Source organism: Panicum virgatum, chromosome 1K (genome assembly GCF_016808335.1).
Source record: "Panicum virgatum strain AP13 chromosome 1K, P.virgatum_v5, whole genome shotgun sequence".
Classification (NCBI taxonomy): Eukaryota; Viridiplantae; Streptophyta; class Magnoliopsida; order Poales; family Poaceae; genus Panicum; species Panicum virgatum.
In genome coordinates, this window is record NC_053136.1 from 16037238 (window position 1) to 16063023 (window position 25786).

A 25786-nucleotide genomic window follows, 5' to 3' on the forward strand; every position below is an offset into this window, starting at 1 on the left:
GAAACTTTAAACCTTGGATCATGCCTCACCATCTAGTTGCGAATTTAGCTAATAAACATCACCTGCACACATTTTCAAACTAGCATCAATGGAATTCATTAATATTTATTCCTATGCTAGCATTTATTCCATGATATGTTTGAAATTTGTACAGGATTTTACAGTCACAATGGGTCAAAATAGACCCTCAACAGGTGCTCAGGAGATATACTACTGATCCCGAACGTATATGGGGTACTCTATATTATGGATAGATGAGTACATTATTTTTTCCTTAACTAAAACTTGATTATTTTTTTATGGATTCATTAATTTTTTTTCAAGGATTAAAAAATTTATAGCACCAAATAGATATACTATAAAAGTATATTTAATGAATAATCTAATGATAGTAATTTATCATAAATGTTATAGTAATTTATTATATAAAGTCAAATTCGTAATGTTTTGACTCCTAAAAAAATTGGAATAACTTACAATTTGGAACAACATTGCATGACAGGTTTCTAATTCACATAGCTTACGTAGCTCATTGGGTCACTTACACGCCGACGGGCGCTGCTGATGTTCGGGTCCAGGTGCATTGCAGGACCCTCATCATCAGCTCTCGTACTTACAGTACCTCTGAAGAAACAAACGACATCTCGTTGCTTCTACAAGGGGAGCCGTTCATCCCACCTTCGCAAGTCAAGCAACGATCCTCTCCGTGTCAGAGATTAGGCAAAGCAAAGATTGACTAATCGTACTCTATATAATTTATACACATAGAAAATGGCAATAATTTAACGCGTCTGCCGCGTAGACCTTAAGCCATGCACGCCGCGGCTGCTGTGCCACACCAATGTGCACGTTACCTAGCTCTTCGTTCAGAACCCTTAATTTGTTTAGCATATCCTCTCTAGCAACCCATCAATCGTAGTTACAAAGGCCGAGGCCTGGCTGTGTCTCTGTGTGTATATATACACAACCAATCAGGGCAACGGAATCCATCCATCCATACATGCATACACACCAACAGATTGATCTGAGGACGGAACACTTATTGCAGTTGTTGCAGGCAGCTCCACCTTCTGAGCCTGAGCTACAAACAGCAGCTGCTTCTTTTCCAGCTTTAATTTCAGAGACACACGAAACTGCGAGCGAACGGTATGGCTCCAGCTCGAGTTCTCACACTCGTGTTGCTCGTCGCAGCGGCTGCCTGGGTTTCGGCCGCGGCCGCCGCCGGTGACGCAGCCCCCAGCGCTGCTTCATCGTCTTCGGCGCCGGTTGGGTGGCTGAAGGCGCACGCAACGTTCTACGGCGGCGCCGACGCCTCCGGCACCATGGGTGAGCAGCCATTCTTTCTTAGCTACAAGGCAGAACGGCGGCGGATCGAGAGATTATTGCATTGCTCTCTAACGCGGTGTCCGCGCGCATCATCGTGTTTTGCAGGAGGGGCGTGCGGGTACGGCAACCTGTACTCGCAGGGGTTCGGGACGCGGACGGCGGCGCTGAGCACGGCGCTCTTCAACGACGGCGCGGCGTGCGGGCAGTGCTTCAAGATCGCCTGCGACCGCAAGAGGGCGGACCCGGCGTTCTGCAAGCCCGGCGTCACGGTGACCGTCACGGCCACCAACTTCTGCCCGCCCAACTACGCGCTGCCCGGCGACAACGGCGGCTGGTGCAACCCGCCGCGGGCGCACTTCGACATGGCGCAGCCGGCCTGGGAGAAGATCGGCGTCTACCGCGGTGGCATCATCCCCGTCATGTACAAAAGGTGTGTGCAGATAAATTAACTTGGTCTCTCCTAAGCAGGAATTGTCCAAGTCCAAGAAACAAATCACGCCTTGCTAGACACCATTGCTAATAGAACCTCTTGCTCGCAGAGTTCCTTGCGTGAGGCGAGGTGGGGTGCGGTTCACGATCAACGGGCACGACTACTTCAATCTTGTGCTCATAGCCAATGTCGCGGCAGCCGGCTCCATCAGGTCCATGGATGTCAAGAGCTCCGGTTCGGATAACTGGATGCCCATGGCGCGCAACTGGGGTGCCCAATGGCACTCCCTGGCATACCTTACGGGGCAAAGTCTCTCGTTTAGAGTCACCGACACTGATGGACAGACTCTTGAATTCACGGACGTGGTGCCGAAAGGATGGAAGTTTGGCCAAACATTTGCAAGCAAGATGCAGTTCAAGTGAGAGCTCCGTGCACCTGGGATTTCTTCCCGTGATTTGATTTGTGGGGACAGTCAAAGCACTGATGGAGTTGCTTGCATTGTACATTATATTTGTTGCTTGTGTGTGTACCGATTCTTAATCAGATATGGCTTGTAACTCTTATTCTTTTATTGTACATAATTAAAGATGTGTAAATTATCTATAAGGAACGTATTTGGTGCAAACCAATCTCTCCGTGCAAACTATGAAAATTTCAATCTGAGTCATTGGATCAACATTCAAGTTGTACGGGGGATTGAATAATTTTACAATCTGGACCCGTCCTTGAATTGGGTAATCACACTGTTGGAAATCCCCCCTCCCACCTCTCTATGCCCCTCCCCTTAGATGTTGATCTGATGGTACAGATTGCAGTTTTCATAATTTGCACAGAGTGGTTGGTTTCCTTATCTATGTGTGTTTTGCTCTACATGCTCTTCATTCATACAATTTGTTCTCCAGTTCCTATATGTACACAATCATACTTCCTGGGCCACCGGTGGCTGATTGTGAGCCTGAGGGCCTTGTGGTGTTGTCGAGTGGGCTCATGTTGAGCTATGCTTATCGGCCCATTTTTGCCCAAAGTTCTAAAGTTAACTTTCCCTTCATCATTCTGTTCTTTGTCTCCTGCGCCGGCGGGATGGCTGAAGGCGCATGCCACGTTCTACCGCTACGGGACACAGGCGCTTTGCCGAGTGCCCAAAATACTCGGCAAAGCCCCTTTTGCTCTCAACAAAGGCTTTGCTGAGTGTGGCACTCGGCAAACAGCACACGGCAAAAAAAGTGATGGCGAAACTATTTTTGTGGAATGTCTTTTCTCGGGTACTCAGCAAAATTTTGCCGTGTGTCAAACCGCTCTCGGCAAAGTAAAGTAAAAACGCTGGCAAAGCCGTCGTTAACGGATGCTTTGTCGAGTGCTAGACGGAAGACACTTGGCAAAGTAGGTGTCTTTGCCGAGTGCCAAAAATCTGGCACTCGGCAAAGTCTTTGTGTTTGCCGAATGCTGTGGCTTTTACACTCGGCAAAACTGGGCACTTTACCGAATGCATTTACTTTGGCACTCGGCAAAGTCTTGTCCCAAGAATCTGTGAATGGTGATTTTTCCAAGTGTCAGAGTAAATGCATTCGCTAAAGTTTCCATTTTTTTACTTTTCTTGTTTTCTTATGTATATGAGCCCCACTCTTCAAAATCAAACATAGCATGATATATACATCATAGGCAATTAACATCCATCACACATATAGCACAAATATCTCATAATGTTCTAATTTAGTCCACAAATCCATGTCGAACATCCACAAGCACAAGTCCAACATCCACAAGTCTAACATCGACAAGTCCAACATCCACAAGTCTAACAACCACAAATCTAACATCCAATAGTCCATAGTCCAACACGCACAAGTCTAACAACTGAACAATACCTTAATCATCTCTAGTCAGATCCCCTAGCTGGCCACTTCTATGCCGACGAGTGCTCGTCCGGAGGCTCATTCAATGCCACCCCCGATTGATTCTGCAAAAAGGAGGAGAGACAAGATTACATTTCCGAGTCAATATTTAATATAGGCAGTTGCAAACAAATACATTCGTACGAACGGGAGTGACTGCATGAAGAAATACCATCGGTGTAAAGGGCATCTGTGGTGGAGGTGGAGCTGGCGGAGGCCGCAACACCGTTGGAGGCGATTGATAGTTTACAGATGCGCCAAGACCTTGAATGTAGGCGAACATGGTCTACATCTGTTGTTGCCAGGCCTCATACCTCTGCCGCTCAGCATTCATCATCCTCTGCTGCTCCTCTGCAACCATCTGCTCCTGCTCCTCCCTTAGCTTCCTCTCCTGCTCCAACCTCTCCTCGATCTCCTGCCGCTTTCTCTTCTCTTCATCCAACTGGGCCTACAAGATTTCACCCGAATGTCACAATGCAAAACAACGGTACGTAAACAACAACAACCGACGAATGAAACAGAAATAACCTGAATTGCATGCATGCTGGCCACTGAAGTCTCGGGCCGTGGGTGTATGGGCGGGGTCGAGTCGGTGGTCCTTGCCCGAAGCTGGGAGAGAGTGCGTGTACTGGCCGTGTAAACTACGCTGTCACCGAGCCAGAACCGGCCGTGCTTCTTCCCTCCTCCCGCCCTCACGACTTCGTCCCCCGTACGATGGGCTTCACCATGCAAGGTCCACCGGGTATAGTCTGGCGTAAATCCATACTTGCACAGATGTTGGCCCATAACCTTCTTTGTTTTTCGTTTCTTGTTTGCACAACTGCTATAGGGACACCACATGACACTCACTCCTTCAGCCTGATCCCATGCCCCTTCCAAGAAATCGTTGGTCTTTTGAATCCATTCATCGGTCATGGCAGCCTGACTTGGCCGGCCCGTGTACATCCACTGACGGTCATCCATCCTCTAAGATGCCAGCGAATACTATCAAAATTAAATGAATCTACATGGTGTTCTACATTCTAATAGGTAAAGATAAGTCCTAATCCCACCTGAGGATACGTACATGTGGTTAGTTTCCATGATCTACTCCTATCCGAGACAGAATTTCGGCAGCACCTTCCCGCTTGTGTATCCAGAGAACAACAAGGAGATGATGCCGAGATTCTGTCTCGGATGGGAGCGGACTATGGAAACTAACCTCATCTACGCATCCTCAGGCTGTCCAAATAACATGGACAATTCGAAACAGATACAGCTATAGATATGCAAAGATTTGTATATTTCCAATCGTATCTGTTTTGAACAGGAGACGCCTAATCGGGTTATGTGAACTACGAACATGATATTGGAGGTGGCCGGCGGGCGGTGCTTACCGTGGGTCGGAGGTGTAGGCGTGGCTGGTGTGTTGTGGACTCGCGATTCTGGTCCGCTCCGTCTTTTCGCCCATGTGGGTGGCAACTTGGCAGGGTCGTCGAGGTCAAGCTACGGCTCGCAGTATTGTGCCTCATGGCCGGCGATGCAACTGTAAAAGAGCATAACATATATTGGTCAAATAGCAGGACAAGCTCAAGTGTAAATAAAAGCTCAAATAGCAGGACAGCACAATTATTTCATAAGCATGATACAAGCTTGTATAGTTCATAAGAGAACTTATTTGAAGATCTCAAAAATAAACATAGCTGGACGTGGCTGATGCTCCTATATACATATCGACATAGGCAATTGGATAATGCTGGCTGTTGTGTATATTTGAAGCACAATGTTCTAGCAATGGCAATGACAGTAGAGTACATGGTCCTCAATCCTCACAGTGTGCACACTCGATACACTTTGTGCAGTGACAGATATAGAGATGCATATATATGACAGTAGAATGATGGCTAGCTGCCCTTAATTCAAATTTCAAAATAGTTCAGCAAGCACAAAGCGAAGAGCTTCTCATCCACTGTAGTATACACAAAACTATGATCTGATTTCTGAACTCTCTGCGGCGCAGGGCTATGCATGACTGATACGGCCGGCTAGCTGCTCTTTTCAGCAAGCACACAAGTAGTAGAGATGGCTCCACCTCCACAGACACCAAGAACTGTTTTCCTATCTAAATAAACTTATAAACTGATGAACATATATAATGCAGTGACTGCACCCCATCAACCTCACCGGAAGTTATCGGAGACACGATATAGTTATCATTAACAGTGTTCATTAAAGAAGCAATGTAAGAGAGGGGCAAAGTCGTAGCTTACCTTCTTCCTCAGCCGGCTCTTCCTCGCGGCCTCCCTGTTCTGCGCGAGCCGCCGCAGCGTCTCGGCGTTCCGGGGCCGGCAGTGGCGTCGGCTCGGGGTGTCCGGCAGTGCCGGCGGCGAGGGGTGGCGGCGACCTCACGCGGCGGCGCGTGGAGGCGGGGAGCTGACGGCGCGGCGCGGAGTGGCGTGGCGACCTCATGCGGCGGCGCCGGGTGGCGGGGCGGGCGGCGGAGCCGAGCTCACCCGGCGGCCATGGCGGCCTGCGGAGCCGAGCGCGCGCGGCCTGGACGGAACGCGGCGGCGCCGGGTGGCAGGGCGGGCTGCGGAGCCGAGCTCACCCGCCGGCCAAGGCGGCCTGCGGAGCCTTGCGCGCGCGGCCTGGACGGAGTCGGCGCGGTGGGCGGTGGCGGCGTGGACGTGGCGGGCCGGCGGCGGCGTGGAGACAACGACACCGGCGTGGACGCGGCGGCCTGGAAGGAGTTGGCGCCCAGCGTTTGCCGATATGTGTGTGGAACAGTGTGCGGCCGTGAGTGGCCTTGCTGATAAGTGGTGGCGCCCAGAGTTTGCCGAGTGCTGGATCTATAGCACTCGGCAAACACAATAGCAGCTTTGCTGACTGCTAGATCCAAAACACTCGGCAAATATTTTTTTTCAAACGTGTTTTACTAATTTTTTTTCAAATGTAATTTGAAAATACCTTGCCAAATCAATCACTAATTCATAATCCATGCTTCTACAGAAAAAGTTCGTTATTACATGCAATTTTAGCTCAAACAAAATTTATATTGACTAATTAATCTTATTCATTACCTGTTTTTCTAAATTTGTTCAAATGTACTTTGAAAATACATTGCCAAATTCACTCAATAGTTCATATTTGATGCTTCAATAAAACATTCCAATATTTCATGCAGTTTTAGTTCAATTTCCAAATAGATCAATTTAAATACAATAGTTGCAAAAAAAATTTAAAATTACGAAACGGATTTTAAAAAATAACCAAAATTTAACATGAAACAACCCATCATGACTGTTACCTATACAAAAATTTTTGAAGTCAAATCTCAATTCGATCGTCACTTTGACTCAAAAGCTTAATGAATCCTTCTGAACTCTCTGAAACTTCTTCGGAGATACTTCGTTTCGTAACCAACATACTTCATAACTTTTGCAAAATCTTCTCAATTTCTTATCACAACCTCCACATATTATATCATGACAAATCTCATGATTTTTAGAGTTCATTTGCTTTTTATAGAATTTAAAACCTATTCGGTCACACGTTCATGGTCATGTTTTGTGAAGAAGATATTCGAATTTTCCTTTGAAATCTTCAACAATGACTCAAATTGGACTCAATAACATGAATATCAATTTTTCCATTCATTATAGTACATTATTCCAAACACTTGCAGTACAAATTTGAATTTTCCCCAAAATATCCTTTTACTGAAAGAAATTGACTAAATATAGAAAACATAACGATAAATATACCAAGTTTTAATATGTAGTGATTCGTATCGTATGAGAACCAAATTTTTTTTTGAAAACTTGTAGTAGAAGTTTTTTTAAATTTTTGCCGAGTGCCACATAGGACACTTGGAAAATAGGTGTCTTTGCCGAGTGTTGTACGTTTGGCACTTGGCAAAATGGTGTCCGGCACAAATTTGGAACGGGGCCGTCCACGTGTCCCTGTTTGCCGAGTGTTTAAAATCGAGCATGCAGAAAAAATTTTACTTGCCGAGTGCCACACCCTTGGCACGCGGCAAAACAGGTGTTCGCCGAGTGTTTGCCTTATGCCGTATATTATTTATGCACTCGGCAATACAGGTGTACGGTTTCCGGTAGTGTACGTCCCTCCATTTCAAATTAGGTCGTTTGATTTTTTTACCTAAAAAGTTTGACCACTCATTTTATTTTTAAAAGTGTATATAAAATATTATTTCTTTTATTGTGGTGTCCGCATCATCATACGGTTTCTTGCAGGTGGTACGTGCAGGTACTGTTGGAAATATGCCATAGAGGCAATTATATTTCCTTGTATTCATGGCTAATAAAGTGTACTTTGAATATTCATGGATGACAACTTGTATTGATTAATGCTTATGTGAAGTATTTGTGAAACTCTATACTTATGAATATTCTAAAATGTTCCTTGTCGGAGTTCATGTGAGGACACACATGAATATTAGACTAGCACATGTATTAGTTGATTGACTACGTTTGACAAGTCATGGACATGTGGATGTCAAACTAATAATGTGGGCTCATGTGAGACATGAGACTGAACTGACCCAACACGAGATGATGACTTCTCATTACACAATATGTACGCTGTGTCCTAAGACCTGAGATCGTCGTATGTACTCAAAATGTGAACCGACTTACTTAGGAGCCATCAAACGCTGCACCGTAACAGGGTAGTCATAAATGTGGCTTTCGGGTCTGTCAAGAAGCATGCCGTGAGACATAGTCGGTCAAGATGAGATTTGCCCCTCTCTACAAGAGAGAGATATCTCTGGGCCCCTCGAGTGATTCGGATCAGGAAATGCATGGCCATGCTGGGGTTAAGAGTTAACCAAGTATTCCGAATCACAGGATCGAGAAAGAGTGGTCGGCTTCAAGCAAGACCAAATATCGTGAGGCAAAGGGAACAACATGTATAAGATTGTGACGGCTCGACAGATATGATTTGCGCGTGCTTAGGAGTTGACACGTCTTGCTAGAAACCGCTATCAACTATTGGCCAGTAGGAGTACTGGGCCATGTCTATTCACACGTGAGCCCATATGATCACACACTTAAGGGCCAGAAGCCTAATGAGGATGAGATCCAAATTAGACTGCAATTACATGCACTAATGGGCTTCAGTTGGCCCATTAGGGGATGCCTAAGGTGGGGCCCATGGAAGCCCACCTAAGGGGCGCCCAAAGGAGCTATAAATATAGAAGGGGGGAGGGCGGGTGCTGTTCACGTGAACAGTACCGCCGCCGCTACAGTAACCCTAGCCGCCCCCTCCTCTCTGCTACGCTTTCTTGTGCATCTAGCCCTAGTTCGTTCTCGCGGATCTAGCAATCCGGAGTGCGAAGCTTCTTCCCGTACGTGTGGACTTCGTGGAGGTGCTGCGCTTGCTGCACAAGGACGAGCCGTTCGTGAGGAGGTTCACGCAACTGCACTGCCGGCTTCCATATGCATTACACCGACGCGCTACAGAAGTTCCGCAACCGCGCGTCTAGTGGTAATCCCATGATCTATAACTGCAGTAATCCTGGTTTATGTGGTATAAAATTTTTTTTGCTACACCATATTCCTACAGCGGTATCAAGAGCCAGTGCTTTCTCGTTATAGATTCGGATATGTGCATATGGAGATATGCGTAGTTTCAGATCGATCTATGATCTAGTTTCGTAAACTAGCTGCGAATGTTGTGCAACGACATACTCCTACCGGTCGGTTTTCCGCCATCGAAGTTAAGTGATGCACATAAACCCGATCGCTGCGGTTGGAGATCAATGTGATTGGTCGAATCGAAACTTAGGGCATAAGCCAGATGCATGAGATGCATAGGGCAGTAGATTGAATCTACTGCGAATTCCGTTTTGTTGCAAAAGCATGTTTTACAGTAAAATAGTCATAACTTTTGCATACGAACTCGGATTTAGGCGAATTTTATATCGATTTGTATCTACAGAAAAAGTTAGACTTGGTTCAGAATAGCACTTCTGTTTTAGGGAAATTTAGATTTGCGAAATTCGGTACGGAAGATAGAGTTTTCGGTGTTTTAAGTTCGGGCGTCGGAATCGCATAACTCTGTTTTGCAGGTTTTGTGATCGGTATGGCCCCTATGTGTATGTGATGCATGTGTGTAATTGTTCCATGACCTGCGTGTCATGATTATGACAATTCGGCTGGAGCCATATGAATTTTTGCATTTGATGTAATGGCCTGCGTGCCAACCTGTGATGATCCAAGTCGTGAATGTAATTTTATTTATTAGCTATTAGGTGTAATAGCAAGTTCTAGTTCTTGGAGTTTTCATCACATGAAGGATGGTGCACATGTACATGGAGATGGAGATCAACATGGTGAACAAGTTCTATGAAGATGGAGATCTACATGGCGAACAAGTTCTATGGAGATGGAGATCACCAGAAGAACAAGGGCCATACTGATTCACAATTATGTGCTTGCCGTTCTTGACGTTTTACTACTACGTGCGTCAGAGTAGAAGTAGAATGATCCCTCACAAATTTTGAGCTATCATGCCCTACCAACTAAACCTTGCACTGTCACATGTCTTGTACGATTGGTGGTGGGTCTATGAAATTAGGGCGCCACTGGTTTTCCTTGACTAGACAGGCTATATCGGATACATGCACGCATAAAGGGTTGGTTAGCTTGACAATGTCATCTTAACGGTTAAGGACCTAGGGGCATAAAGGTTGGGAGCGAGACATGGAGATGTCACCCAACAACAAGAGTCATATGTGATATGATTAGCAAAGAGTTGCTTACCGATCTATCTAGTCTTCTAGCGGTGATGCTAAAGCTCACTAGTTGACTTGATAGTTGTGGGTCATAAATCGCTAAGAATCAATAGAGGGATATTGATTTTAGTGGGAGTAAATTCTATTAATTGCTTAATATCGTTTACTCCATCATGAATACGTTTGTCTTAGTATTTTACATTATTATTTTGTTGTAGATCATGGTCCGCAATAACACCCAATCCTTTTCATTGCGTTCGGTCCTTGAGAAGGACAAACTGAATGAGACTAACTATGCGGATTGGATCCGAAACCTGAGAATTGTTCTCAGGGCAGAGCAAAAGGAAGATGTTCTAGAAACCCCATTACCAGAAGAGCCTGCTGATGATGCACCTGCTGAGAAAAAGACTGCTTACAGAAAAGCTTGTGACAACAACCTTGAAATAAGCTGTCTTATGCTCGCTTGCATGGAACCTGACATACAGATGCAGTTCAAGACAAACCATGAGGCACACGATATGATCGTGGCGCTTCAGGACATGTTTCAAACTCAGTCTAGGACTGAAAGGTTCAATGTGTCCAAGGCCTTTGTCGAGAGCAAGCTGGCAGAAGGCGCTGCAGTGGGTCCGCATGTAATCAAGATGGTTGGTTACACACAGAGGTTGGAGAAGCTGGGCTTCCCACTTGGCCAAGAGTTGGCCACTGATTTCATTCTCGGTTCTTTACCGCCAAGCTATGAGAACTTCATCTCGAACTACCATATGCATGGGGCTGAAAAGGGCCTGACTGAACTGTGTGAAATGCTCAAGACAACAGAGAGTGACATCAAGAAGAGCACAAGCGGCAGCCATGTGATGGCTATCCAGAACAAGTCTGCTTTCAAGAAGAAAGGTTCTTCTTGGAAGAAGAATGGCAAGGCTAAGGTTGCAAACCCTAAGCCAAACTCTGCACCCAAGGCTAAACCTGGACCAGCTGCAGATAATGAGTGCTTTCATTGTCACGAGAAGGGACACTGGAAGAGGAATTGCAAGCTGTACCTCGCCTCGTTGAAGAACCGTTCTTCCACCTCGGGTACGCTTGTTGTTCATATTACAGAAATATTTCTCGCTGACTCTTATGTTAATTCTTGGGTATTTGATACCAGATTGGTTGCTCATATATGCAATTCGATGCAAGGAATGACAAAGAGTAGAAGCGTTGAAAGAGGAGAAGTTGACTTCTGCGTCGGCAATAATGCAAGAGTTGCTGCTGTGGCCGTCGGGACGATGCAACTTCACCTACCGTCAGGATTTGTCTTGGAGCTTAGTAATTGTTATTTTGTTCCTAGTTTGAGTCGAAACATTCTGTCTCCTTCATGTTTGATGAAGGATGGTTATTCTTTTGCGAGTGAAAATAATGGTTGTGCTATCTCTAAGAATAATATGTTTGTGGCTTTTGCGTCCATTGTGAATGGGCTATTTGTTTAAAATCTTGATGATTCACCTATCTGTAATATTAATGCTAAAAGGCCACAGCTTGCTGATTTGAATCCTACCTACATGTGGCATTGTCGTCTCGGTCATATAAGCGAGAAACGCATGAAGAAGCTCCATTCGGATGGACTTCTAACTTTATTTGATTTTGAGTCATACGAGACATGCGAAGCTTGTTTGCTAGGCAAGATGACCAAGACGCCATTCACAGGTTTTCCAGAGAGAGCATCGGACTTACTAGAACTCATACATACTGATGTATGTGGACCAATGAGCTCGATTGCTAGAGGTGGATTCCAATACTTCATAACTTTCACTGATGACTTGAGTAGATATGGCTATATCTACTTGATGAAGTGAAACTTTTGAAAAGTTCAAAGAATTTCAGAGTGAAGTTGAAAATCAGTGTGGCAAGAAAATTAAAGCTTTACGATCTGATCGTAGAGGTGAATATCTGAGCCACGAGTTTAGCAATCATTTAAATAGTTGTGGAATTGTTCCACAACTTACGCTGCCTGGAACACCTCAGAGAAACGGTGTGTCTGAGCGACGTAATCGAACTCTGTTGGACATGATTCGATCAATGATGAGCCAGTCGGACCTATCATTATTGTTTTGGGGTTACACTCTAGAAACAACATGTTTCACATTAAATAGGGTGCCATCAAAATCCGTAGATAAGACACCATATGAGATATGGACTGGCAAGACTCTCAGTTTGTCTTTTCTAAAGATTTGGGGTTGTGAAGCATTTGTCAAACGACTCCAGTCTGACAAGCTTGCACCCAAATCGGATAAGTGCATATTCGTGGGATACCCAAATGAGACCTTAGGGTATTACTTCTACAATCGATCTAAGGGCAAAGTGTTTGTCGCTCGGAACGGAGTTTTCCTAGAGAAAGAGTTTCTCAAAGGAAAGAAAAGTGGAAGAACGGTGCAACTCGAAAAAGTTCGAGATGAGCCAATAGGACAAGACTCTACAAGTGACGCTAATGTAGCTGAACAAGTTGAGATGCCTATGGCAACAGAAGCACCTCCGCAACCACGAATGTCAGCAAGGCTCCGCGCAATGCGGGAATTATTATTGTTAGACAATGATGAGCCTGCAACATATGCAGAGGCGATGGCAGACCCTAACTCTGAGAAATGGCAAGATGCCATGAAATCCGAAATAGAATCCATGAAGGAAAATCAAGTTTGGGACTTGATAGACCCGCCTGATGGTGTGAGAACCATCGAGTGCAAATGGATCTATAAGAAGAAAAAAGATATAGATGGAAATGCTCACATCTATAAAGCTCGACTTGTCGCAAAAGGTTTTCGACAAGTTCAAGAAGTTGACTACGACGAGACTTTCTCGCCCTTGGCGATGCTTAAATCTGTTCGGATTATTATAGCTATTGCTGCATATTTCGATTATGAAATATGGCATATAGATGTCAAAACAGCTTTCCTTAATGGAAATCTGACCAAGGTCGTGTATATGATGCAGCCCGAGGGTTTTGTCGATCTGACCAATGCTGGAAAGATATGCAAGCTTCAAAAATCCATTTATGGATTAAAACAAGCATCTCGGAGTTGGAATATTCATTTTGATGAAGTAGTCAAAGGGTTTGGCTTCATTAAAAACGAAGAAGAAGCTTGTGTTTATAAGAAGGAAAGTGGGAGCTATGTTGCATTTCTAATCTTGTATGTAGATGAGATACTGCTGATTAGAAATAATATTCCTATGCTTGAGTCCGTAAAGACTTCATTGAAAAATAGTTTTTCGATGAAGGATTTAGGAGAAGCAGCATACATACTGGGCATCAAGATCTATAGAGATAGATCAAGGAGGCTTATAGGATTAAGCCAGGATACTTATATTGACAAAGTGTTGAAACGGTTCAACATGGAAGAGGCGAAGAAAGGGTTTTTGCCTATGTCACATGGCATACATCTTAGCAAGAGTCAGTGTCCTACGACAAGTGATGAGTGGGATCGCATGAGCAAAGTTCCATATGCTTCGGCAATTGGATCTATTATGTATGCAATGATAAGTACCCCGTCTAGATGTTTCTTATGCTCTAAGCGTTATAAGCAGATACCAGTCTGATCTGGGTGAGAGTCACTGGACAGCTGTGAAGAACATTCTTAAGTACTTAAGAAGAACTAAGAATGTGTTTTTGGTCTATGGAGGTGAGGAAGAGCTCGTTGTAACGGATTACACCGACGCTAGCTTCCAAACTGACAAAGATGATTCAAAGTCCCAATCAGGTTACGTGTTCACAATAAATTGTGGTGCTGTTAGCTGGAAGAGTTCCAAGCAGGAGACGGTGACCGATTCTACGACAGATGCCGAGTACATCGCAGCTTCAGAAGCTGCGAAGGAAGGTTTTTGGATAAGGAAGTTCCTTATTGAGCTTGGTGTGTACCCTAATGCCTCTAGCCCGCTGAATCTCTACTGTGACAACAGTGGAGCCATTGCGCAAGCCAAGGATCCAAGGAATCACCAGAAGAGCAAACACATTATGCGGCGATTTCATCTCATTCGAGAGTTCATCGATCGGGGTGAGATCAAGATATGCAAAATACACACGGACCTGAACATTTCAGATCCGTTGACAAAACCCCTTCCACAGCCCAAACATGAGAGGCACACAAGAGCAATGGGTATTAGATACATTCTGGATTAACTCTAGTGCAAGTGGAAGACTGTTGGAAATACGCCCTAGAGGCAATCATATTTCCTTATATTCATGGTTAATAAAGTGTACCTTGAATATTCATGGATGACAACTTGTATTGATTAATGCTTATGTGAAGTATTTGTGAAACTCTATACTTGTATGAATATTCTAAAATGTTCCTAGTCGGAGTTCATGTGAGGACACACATGAATATTAGACTAGCACATGTATTAGTTGATTGACTACGTTTGACAAGTCATGGACATGGGGATGTCAAACTAATAATGTGGGCTCATGTGAGACATGAGACTGAACTAACCCAACACGAGATGATGACTTCTTATTACACAATATGTACACTGTGTCCTAAGACCTGAGATCGTCGTATGTACTCAAAATGTGAACCGACTTACTTAGGAGCCATCAAACGCTGCATCGTAATAGGGTAGTCATAAAGGTGGCTTTCGGGTCTGTCAAGAAGCATGCCGTGAGACATAGTCGGTCAAGATGGGATTTGCCCCTCTCTACAAGAGAGAGATATCTCTGGGCCCCTCGAGTGATTCGAATCAGGAAACGCATGGCCATGCTGGGGTTAAGAGTTAACCAAGTATTCCGAATCACATGATCGAGAAAGAGTGGTCGGCTTCAACCAAGACCAAATATCGTGAGGCAAAGGGAACAACATGTATAAGATTGTGACGGCTCGACATATATGATTCGCGCGTGCTTAGGAGTTGACACGTCTTGCTAGAGACCGCTATCAACTATTGGCCAGTAGGAGTACTGGGCCATGTCTATTCACACGTGAGCCGATAGGGTCACACACTTAAGGACCAGAAGCCTAATGAGGATGAGATCCAAATTAGACTGGACTTAGATGCACTAATGTGCTTCAGTGGGCCCATTAGGGGATGCCTAAGGTGGGGCCCATGGAAGCCCACCTAAGGGGCGCCCAAAGGAGCTATAAATACAGAAAGGGGGGCGGGTGCTATTCACGTGAACAGTACCACTGCCGGTACAATAACCCTAGCCGCCCCCTCCTCCCTGCTACGCTTTCTTGTGCATCTAGCCCTAGTTCGTTCTCGCGGATCTAGCAATTCGGAGTGCGAAGTTTCTTCCTGTACGTGTGGACTTCGTGGAGGTGCTACGCTTGCTGTACAAAGACGAGCCGTTTGTGAAGAGGTTCACGCAACTGCACTGCTGGCTTCCATCTGCACTACACTGACGCACTACAGAAGTTCTGCAACCGCGCGTCTAGTGGTAATCCCGTGATCTATAACTGCAGTAATCCTGTTTTATGTGGTACAAATTTTTTGTTTTTCTGCCCCATATTCCTACAGGTACGACAATCTGTATTCGCAGGGGTACGACACGCGGATGGCGGTGCTGAGCACGGTGCGTCGCCTGCGACCGCAAGAGAGCGGATCCGGTGTTCTGCAGGCCCAGCATCACGGTCACCGTCACCGCCACCAACTTCTGCCCGCCCAACTACACGCTGCCCGGCGACCGCGGCGGCTGGTGCAACCCGCCGCGGGTGCACTTCGACATGGCGCAGCCGGCCTGGGAGAAGATTGGCGTCAACTGCGCCGGCATCATCCCCGCCGCCATGTACAAAAGGTGTGTGCAGATAAATGAACTTATTGGTCTCTCCTAAGCAGGAATTGTCCAAGTCCAAGAAACAAATCACGCCTTGCTAGACACCATTGCTAATAGAACTTCTTGCTTGCAGAGTTCCTTGCGTGAGGCGAGGTGGGGTGCGGTTCACGATCAACGGGCACGACTACTTCAATCTTGTGCTCATAGCCAATGTCGCGGCAGCCGGCTCCATCAGGTCCATGGATGTCAAGAGCTCCGGTTCGGATAACTGGATGCCCATGGCGCGCAACTGGGGTGCCCAATGGCACTCCTTGGCATACCTTACGGGGCAAAATCTCTCGTTTAGAGTCACCGACACTGATGGACAGACTCTTGAATTCACGGACGTGGTGCCCAAAGGATGGAAGTTTGGCCAAACATTCGCAAGCAAGATACAGTTCAAGTGATGCGAGGGTCCATGTGGGATTTCCTGTGGTTGATTTGTGGGAGCTAGTATGAACTACGAATGCAGCATGGTCAGAATATCTGGAGTTGCTTATATTGTATAAAATGTGTAATACTTGTATGTGGATACCTATTCAGCAGTCATGCTACCATATTGAAGTTTGTATAGTTTCTACGGAGAGGTTGATTTGCACCTGATATGTTTCCATATATTTAATATTTAAAGTAGCATTCATAGTTTGTATAAAGCTGGGTTAGTAACCTACAGACGCTGCTAAGACCTTACAAAGGTCACATAATGTATCCCATGTGAGGTGTTAAATTCAATTAATCTAGCATACTTCCAAAAGATTACCATTTTCACACAGTGGCTGATTCCAAGGAGATGTTGAGAACAATAGACAAAGTAGCAAAGGAGCAGTCCAGTTGGAACGGCAAAGGGATAATCAAACAAAATCTGAAGAACTGGCAACAGATCCCCGTGATCTTGCAAGTTCCAGGAAAATCACAAGCTTGGCCAATGGAGGCCATAGATCTTGAGACTACAAATCCAAAGCATTCTCAGCAGTCATCAGTACAATTGAAGGAACGGGCAGCATGCTTTCCTTGACAAGGGGAACTGGAGGACTTCCACACACCCCACGAACTAAAATAATTAGAGGTAGTATAACGTACGAATAGCACATCACGAAATAATATAAGAAACAAACCAAAAAATAAAAGATGACAACTAAAGAGTGTTTAGAGTAGATGGCGCATAGAAGTTTTTCGCACTCAGATAATGTTTGAACTAGGCCACAAAAAGATGAATCCAAATCCTCCTGCCCAAGCAGTAAGACAAATTCTTCCACAGCCAAACCTGACCACTCAACACAGGTCAACTCTACTTCAAATGGGGCTGCTAAGTTAGATTTCTGAGAAGCCGAGACTATCATAAAGTGGGTGCAGTAAGGTGAGCAACCGCTTGTGTGCTCTAGACAGATTTTGCATTGCACCCAGGAAAACTGTACATTCTAGCACAACCTACTCTTGTACTTACAGAAACAAGCAACGACTCTGGACATGAATTACAAATGTAAAGTCATCTCAACTTCGAGTGGACCTAATCCTGCTCAACTGGTTCGGCTCACTTTCCAGGATCGATAATACTTGAGGCATTGACATGCCCCCTGAGACAACAATTTCTGCAAAAAGATATTTTGTTTATATCAAAGCCATTCAAAAGCATACTTAACAGAATATATGACAGGGGAAAACAGAGGATGGGCATACCAATGCCTTCACGGACAGATATGTTTGGTCTAATCACGTCGTTTGAGCTGACCAGAAATATGTCACCAATATAGAGATGGTTGGTCGGAACATAAACACAGCACATATGTTCCTCACTAGAATAATCCTGAGTAGAAACAAAGTAATACATCAGCAATATTTTTTTACATGAGCTTACAGTCGAGACTGCAATTAACAACATAAACTTTTATATAGCCTGTGAAATAGAACACCGCTATATGCATAACAATGGCAATATCCTTGGACAACATCAAATCCATATAAAACTAATACAGATGCACGTTTTCAGGAATCAAAAGCATCAAGTGAATCTACATGTTTAACTCAGAGATTGCTAAGGACACTGTCAATTTCCTGATTCAGAAAGCTCCTGATTGCACTTTAGATGAATAGATAGTACCAGCACAACACATGGCACTTGTCCAAGATCCTGTAACTTAGTGGTGTTCATAGGAAAAAAATTCTGCAGGTACCACACATCAGGGCTAGCAAACCCAGTAAAATTAAAACATCAATATCCAATTTTAGAAACGCCAAAGCTTTTAGTTGTTCCAATAATTCACACCTACACCCGCTTCAACCATGTAATACTTTGCACAAAAGCAAACAATTAGATGAATTGGAATCTCCCAGTCCACAACACCAATTGATACCATGTACCAATTTAAGGAATTCATGGTTTTCTTGTTTAACAGGGATAATCTATAACAAAAAAAATCTGCAGGACAACAAGAATTAGTATATGATGAAACTGACTGCACCATATATTTCAGTAGCATCATTTTCAAACAATATGTTAATAATATTACCAGAAAAATGAGGTTGCACAAATAAATACACAAAAAATAATCATGATAATATGACATAAAGGCCCATAACCGAATCTAACAGTGAAACCAAACAAACCTGAAGCAGAACTTCTGAAGTGATAAATCCAAATGCATATTCGCCAATTCTTGGGTGCCTAATGATGACCACTTCTTTGAATGCATGCTTGTTTTGATCTGCATAAAATTGTATGAATGAGCACCATTTGAATTATTGTTTTAGAATCATAAAATGACAATGAACCTAACCAGGTGAAATGGCAGCACTGATTTGCTTAGACGCATTGTAAATATGGCGAACAAATGGCATTCGCTTTATGAACCACTCTCCAAGACCAAGAATAGACGCCCCAACCCAAGATGACATGAACACACCAACCACAAAAATGAAAGCTATTGAAGTTACAAAACCAAGTCCTGCAAGAAGATGAAAAAGACATCAAATTTCATAATGTAGTGTAAATTCATAGAAAAATCCTGTAATTTTCCTTAGTATGCATTCCACCTAGGCCCATGAATTTGCTAAAATGTACTTGAACAAATTTGATCAACAAGACAGTAGAAAGGGGGTAAACTGCTAGTAAACCAAGAGGATGGAGTTTGGGAATCATATTGAAGAAAAATCTTGAAACAATCACTAGATTAAAATAACAACATCCTAATGTCTCAAATGCACTGGCATAGCAGTGCACGAATCTTAAGTACAATAGGACAAGGTAGGCTCATGGGATAACATGTGAATTAACTGTTTCATGTACTAACATTTTACCATTAAAAGATCCCACATGTCATTGACTCATGTGAGCCCCACATGTCAGTGAGATAACGATGGTATATATCTAACTTTGGGATCTTTTAATGGTACAGATCCAAATTTCCCCATTGTAAAACAAACAGCTAAAAGAACATGTTGTGTTTACAGGCTCCAGTTTATGTTACATTTTACCACATACCGAAATGTGGTTGGATGACTAGGTTTCAAGATTGCCCAACATGTCAATGGTAATCATCATTACTACAATACAAAGTACAATTCTATATTGTCTATAATGCTCGTTGTACATAAAATAGACAAATGTAATTTGTAAGTCTTAATGAATCTATAAATCTCCAGTGAGGCAATATTTTTGGTACTAGTAAGCTACATAGGCAAAAACTATTAATTTTTTTTAAATGACTATTCACAGATGGTAGTCTTATTTCAAAATCTGACAATTTCAAGATTGATAGTCTTATTTGAGCCCACACACCCATTTCCTCTCGGGCCCAATGCCCATTAACTGCGTAGTAGTAAATTCGTGCCTTGGGAAACAACGCAATGTTTCAACTTCGCGTGCCTGTGGATTAAAACCGGCTGCATGCAGGAGGGGCATTAAAGACTGTTTGTTTTCACAAGGTTTAAGCATTAAAGATCGCTTCGTTTCACTAGGTAAATAATGACGGGATAAGTAGGATTGATAAGCAACATTTTTTGCACTGGTCATTGTGCACATCCTAAATAAAACTATCATCTGTGAATGGAGGAAGTATATACAAGTCTGATGATCTCTGATGAGTCATCTAGAAAGTAAACCACAGCAACAATTAGTTGGTCTCCCATACATACCAAATATATTGATTCCTATATGAGCATATATTGGAGAGAAAAACCCATCCACAAAGCGAAAGAACCACCATGTCACATAAAATGTAACTGCGATTGGGAAGAGGATTACACTGCAACAAAATTGGGGAAACCCCATCAGTACCGAGTAATAAAGGGACAATCTCAAAAGAATGCAGCCAGTACTAATATTAAATTTCTCTACTTAAGTACGCAGCACTACAGTAGCTTATTAATATGGCAAATTATAGTGAAGAGAATATGATCCAAATATTATTCAATCTCAAATTTCATTCTATGCTGCCCCTTTACTGACAGAAGTAGAGAAACCAAGGAATCTACAATACCATGGTTGAGCCCAACTAGATGAAGAGAAACGTTCAAATTAAGATTAATTCTGTATGATTCTAATCCATGTACACCTATGGGTAGTGAAGAATCAATTTCCCAGTACCGATTTTCATCATTTACAATAAAATTAGTAATTTTTCCAAAAATTGGATGAAGTCAAAACTCAAAAAAAAGCTCAACTTTTCATTTCTTTCCCTGCCATTCATTTAGGGGTGTAAATTGGTGACCCTTAGGTGCACCTCCAACCCTCTTTAGTTCAAATATTTGTACTACTTTTCTAAAATAGGAACTCATTTTGGAGAAGTAGTACAAATGTTTGAACTAAAGAGGATCGGAGGTGCACCTAAGGGTCACCAATTTGCACCCCTACATTCATTTCCTTAGCCAAGCCAACCATATTCATATAAATTTTATGCTAACAATTAATAACAATAGATATAATGATGAAACTGAAAAAGAAATGCTGCCAGTCGACGAACCACGTATATTGCACAAGATGTTTTTGAGAAAAAGAAAAGAAGATACAGTGAGAAGATTCTTGACTCATCTTTATAAAAAGTTGTTTCATTCATATCCACATACAAAAAGTTATAGCTCATTCTGTGCTTCACTAATAATTGTTAGATTCTGTATCCTATTCAATTTATGCACGTCATACATAACCATCTTCAACATAAACATGTGCATACAGAAATGGAGCTATCCACTCTGGTGATATTAAGTCCCAGTTGTCAGTTTTCCAAAACGAAACACTTCAAAAGAACTCAAGGAATATATAATTATTAAATTGATCAATTTGTACCCAGCAAAAAGATATTTTCTGACAATACTATTCAGCAAAATGATCGGAAAACATAGCTAGCAGTTCAACTAGCACAGTACAAATCATACAAGGGCAAAAGTAAAAGTAAATAAGTATAGGTGATGTTTGCATATATGGTGCTGTACATTAGATTTGAAGATCACATATTCACATTAAACCAGTGTCCACATTTAAAATAATTGGAAAACCACGACACATCTATTCAAAACTCAAAAGTTTTACTAGGCTCTAAGCTTGTGGTTAAAATTGAGGCACACTTGATGGTTTACTACTCCATAATCTCAATGACAGGGCCTAGGACTCAGGTATCAGTAAGACGTGGATAGGTAGATCTTCAAGCGTCAATCTTTCAGTGGCAAATGATCAATTCCCTTGCATTAATAGGTTCAGGTGCAGTCTGCACTCAGTTTATAGTTCATCACAACATTTTTTAACTGGCAGCAGGAAAACGCATTGACATTACAATTCACACACACACACACAAAAAGGTTCAGCAAGCATCTGTATTCAGTCCAAAGGATGTAAATCCAACAGCAGAACAACGAAACCTGCTGCAATTTTCATGTTTAAACGGTATTGTCCCCCACAAACGAACTACAAAAGCTTAAAAATGCCACCTTTCCACACTATGCAGCTAGAGCAGCAAAAGACCCATCGAGTTCAAAGTAGCAAAAATAAAGTCCCTACAAATATTTGGATTGCGCAACAAATGAAACTAGCGAGGAGGAGGAGAGATTCAGAATCCAGCGAGCAAGCATACCATCCGGTCATGAACTTCTTGGACGCCCAGCTGTGCACTACCTTATGGAACGCCTGAAACAAGAAGCAGAGAAAAGAAGCCACATTTAATATCCCAGAGCAATTCGCGCATTGCCACTTCTCGGGCAGATCAAATCTGGCTAAAGAAGCCGCCGCCGATGCGAGGCGAGCCAAGCTGGAAGGGGTTAATAGGGGGAAAGGGAAGGGCGGCGACCTCGCGGCCGGTCTGCGCGGCGGCGGCGGCGGCGGAGGCGGAGGAGGGCTTGGACTCGTCGTCGTCGTCGTCGGTGCTGGCGCCGGCGCGGGTGGACGGGGACGCGTGGGTGGCGACGGCGGCGGGCGGCACGAGCAGGTCCCGGTCCCGGTCCCGGTCGCGGCTGGGCATCGGGATAAGCACCGACGGTTTCGCCTCGCCCATCGCCATTCGGGGGATCCGGCCCTTCTTCCCCTCGCTCTCTCTCTCTCTCCGAGGCTCTCAGCAGCAGCGGCCGCTTCCTGCTTCCGTATGGTTTCTAGCTGGGTGATTGTGGTGGCCTCGTTGTTTTGCTTAGGAGGCCAACGGGATTTGATTAGGCTGATTAATCCGAGGAGGCGCAGCAAAGCAGCGGCACATGGACCATTGATTAGCACAGTCATGGCCGCATAGAGCCAGAGACAGAGAGTTCCCTCGCAATTAATCGCAGACGACGGTCGTCGGCCGTTCGAGACTCGGTGGCGTCGAAAGACGGGTTATGTTTCCTGCGGCGTCATATTTTACCTACGCATCGAAAATAATTTGAATTCTGCACAAAAAAATAATATAAATACATTTAGCGTTGTACTTGCTCGAACATAAACATTTAACCACACGATATATAAAAAGTTCATAACTTTTTTAGATCGGCCACGCAACGTTAGTATTATTAGATTTTGATCAAGGTTGGAAATAGCGGGCTATGAAATTTAGCGGTAACTTTCTCTAAAAGCTATAGAATAGTTATAGCGAAGCTATAGTGGGCTATAGCGAAAGCTAAATCATTTAGCGGAATAATAAAATAATAAATAATCTCATATAAATTATAAGTATTGTTGGTCTAACACCTAAAATTTGAGTCTAACACGTCTCTTAACTACCCAACGGTACCCAATTGACATTTAGCACTGCTAAGTCTCACAAAAACCTATTTAGCGGACATTTAGCATGGCTAAATCTCATAAAACCTCCTTAAGCGGATATAGCGAACAAATGTTGTATAGCGTAGCGGTAAATCTCCTAAAAAGCTATTAGCGGGCTATAGCGAAGCTATAGCAGGCTATTTCCAACCATGATTTTGATTATAACAAATATTTTTGTAACATATGACCCCTTTCATTTTATATGGTGTAAGCTTGTGCAAATTGTTAGATATAGCACTACTAGCGCCCGAATGTCCGATCATAATTTTTCATCAGACGCCACATCGCAACATTGATAAATAACATTAGAAATCAACACTTGCAATATTAAAATAATATAGGTGTGCTCGCTTGTGCTTATTTTACTGCAACTGCGACACCAGCAATAGCTAATTCTTGCTTGCTGGCTAATGCAGCCGTAGCCGCAATAAGCTAAAGCGAGCAGGTCCTATATATACAAATAACTTTGATATCCATTTCCATAATTAAAATTCTCATTGCAACATGATGTAACATCATATTCCATGCAACATCAACTGCATAATATAAAGAAATAATAATTGTTACATTGGTACTTGACTCTTGCAACATGGGTCGGCACGTCGGATTCTTTCTGAGCGTCGGACACCCTAATCCTAGCATTACTGTTGTTATTAGTTAATTAAAGCGTAGTCATGGACCATGTCGATGTCCTAATTAAATTATGATAAGAGGGAATAATAGCAAATTTTGTAGCCTAGTGGTTAAAAGAGCCTCAGTAACACCTGAGGTCCTGGGCTCAACTCCCTATGGGAGCGAATTTTCTAGGATTTAACGGCGTTTGTGTTTTTAGTGGTAAGCGACGTTCCCGCCGACAGCGGAGCGCATGTGGTGACTTCGTCAATCTCGAGGATTTGCCGGCTCAGTCTCTCGGAGGTGCTCATAGGGGTAGGGTTGCGTGCGTGTATTCATAGGGATGAGTGTGCGTGCGTGTTTGTGAGCGCCTGCGTCTACTGTGTTTCTAAAAAAAAATTGTATGGAGTATGGTGTCGGGAATGCCACCTTCAGTTCGTAGACTCCAAAGGTGAAGGGTGATCGAAGGCCCATCTGGACACCGAAGATTGTTTTGAAATACTCAAAATGAATAAAGGACAAAATATGCTTTTTGCATGGGAATGCATAAAATTAATGGATAAAATTAATTTTTTATCTGTTGCTCAAATGGATGAACGATGTGGTTGCGTAGAGCTCGTCGAGTACTTTCTGTTAGTTTGGATAAAAAGTTATAGTTTTATAAGCTGTTAGGCGAGCAGGCCAGTGCTACAGTACCTGTGTGTACCCGACACTCTTTCCTAACCCTAATCTCCTCGCCCCTACTTGTGCCGCCACCCACCCTTTTGCCATGCACCCAAGAACAAAGAGGGGAGAGGGAGAGGGAGAGGGAGAGAAAGAGAAGAGAAGGGAAATTAGGGCACATCATCGTTGATCCTCGTGGCTCCTCTCCAAAAACCGGTTGGGATTCCTTTTCTCTTTTCGTTTTCTCCATCTCCATGGTTTTTCCTCGCTGTTTATGGTGGTGCCGCCTCCATGGTTTTTCCTCGCTATTTATGGTGGTGCCGCCTTGTGTGGTGTAGTGCAGCGAGGTTAAGTGCAATGAAGAAGGGGAAACGGAGCGGAATCGCCATAGGTGACGTCGTCGTCACCATCGCCTTTGTTGTTTAGGTGAGACTTGCCCTTGCTCTAGAATATGTTCTCCCTCTGATTTTAGAGGTTTTTAGCTCATGGGAGTAGTAGTATTGGTCGCTGTTTGGACTACGGTTAAGGTTTTACACGTGTTGCTATTCTCATCGCGCCATCAATCTGTGCAATTTATATACATAATAATTTTTCGTGCTCATGATTATCTCAAAAAATATTAAAATTTTATATGAGCTGGAGAAGAATTAGAGATCTTTCCATGGCTGCGACTTAATCGGATTTAAGATGAGGGAGAAACTAAGGTTGGAATCTGATTATTTTTCAGTCCTGTAATTCTGGGCAATGTCGGTTAACATGAAGTTTAGGAAACCTTAATGGCATATTTGGACTTTTTGGTAGTTACAAGAGTTGTAGAGAATTTCACAAGCTTTCCAAATTGATAAAGTTCATATTCATCCAAATTTTGGAGCTTTAGTTATGACTATTTTAGTAGGACTGTTCTGCGGAATTTGTCAGATTGTTAGATTAAGGTTCACCTTGAATTTACCCAATGTTGATGATTTTTCCTCTACATTAACTATAAAGTTGTAGATTCTGCTGTTATCTTTCAAGTGGAAAAATATGAGAATTTTTGTCCATCCAAATTAAAGCTTCTAAAAAAAGAAGCAACAGTGCTGCTGTTTTCAGTAGATTAGCATATGTTGACGTGAGGACGTTCGATTCAGGCGTAGAA

The 25786-nt window shown here is 43.4% G+C and overlaps 4 protein-coding genes across 4 annotated transcripts; 2 read left to right on the forward strand and 2 right to left on the reverse strand.

The window, feature by feature from the left end:
* Positions 1-1010: 1010 nt before the first annotated feature.
* LOC120651594 (expansin-A23-like) lies at positions 1011-2431 on the forward strand. The gene is made up of 3 exons (XM_039929143.1): positions 1011-1326; positions 1432-1756; positions 1866-2431. The coding sequence occupies exons 1-3, from the start codon at positions 1149-1151 to the stop codon at positions 2176-2178; spliced, it is 816 nt and encodes a 271-aa protein (XP_039785077.1). The 5' UTR covers positions 1011-1148; the 3' UTR covers positions 2179-2431.
* Positions 2432-3383: 952 nt separating this feature from the next.
* LOC120697304 lies at positions 3384-6419 on the reverse strand. The gene is made up of 5 exons (XM_039980475.1): positions 5898-6419; positions 5025-5173; positions 4177-4614; positions 3821-4096; positions 3384-3713 (listed from the first exon to the last, which is right to left on the reverse strand). Exons 1-4 carry the CDS (start codon positions 6094-6096, stop codon positions 3935-3937), a joined length of 948 nt encoding a protein of 315 aa, XP_039836409.1. The 5' UTR covers positions 6097-6419; the 3' UTR covers positions 3384-3713; positions 3821-3934.
* A 4726-nt stretch (positions 6420-11145) lies between these two features.
* Positions 11146-16640, forward strand: LOC120653205 (expansin-A23-like). Its single transcript, XM_039931013.1, has 3 exons — positions 11146-11275; positions 15917-16142; positions 16255-16640. Exons 1-3 carry the CDS (start codon positions 11146-11148, stop codon positions 16565-16567), a joined length of 669 nt encoding a protein of 222 aa, XP_039786947.1. The 3' UTR covers positions 16568-16640.
* Positions 16641-17305: 665 nt separating this feature from the next.
* LOC120697311 (protein LIKE COV 1-like) lies at positions 17306-22865 on the reverse strand. The gene is made up of 7 exons (XM_039980485.1): positions 22436-22865; positions 22223-22275; positions 20292-20401; positions 18935-19102; positions 18765-18862; positions 17838-17964; positions 17306-17749 (listed from the first exon to the last, which is right to left on the reverse strand). Exons 1-7 carry the CDS (start codon positions 22643-22645, stop codon positions 17652-17654), a joined length of 864 nt encoding a protein of 287 aa, XP_039836419.1. The 5' UTR covers positions 22646-22865; the 3' UTR covers positions 17306-17651.
* Between the last annotated feature and the right edge of the window lie 2921 nt (positions 22866-25786).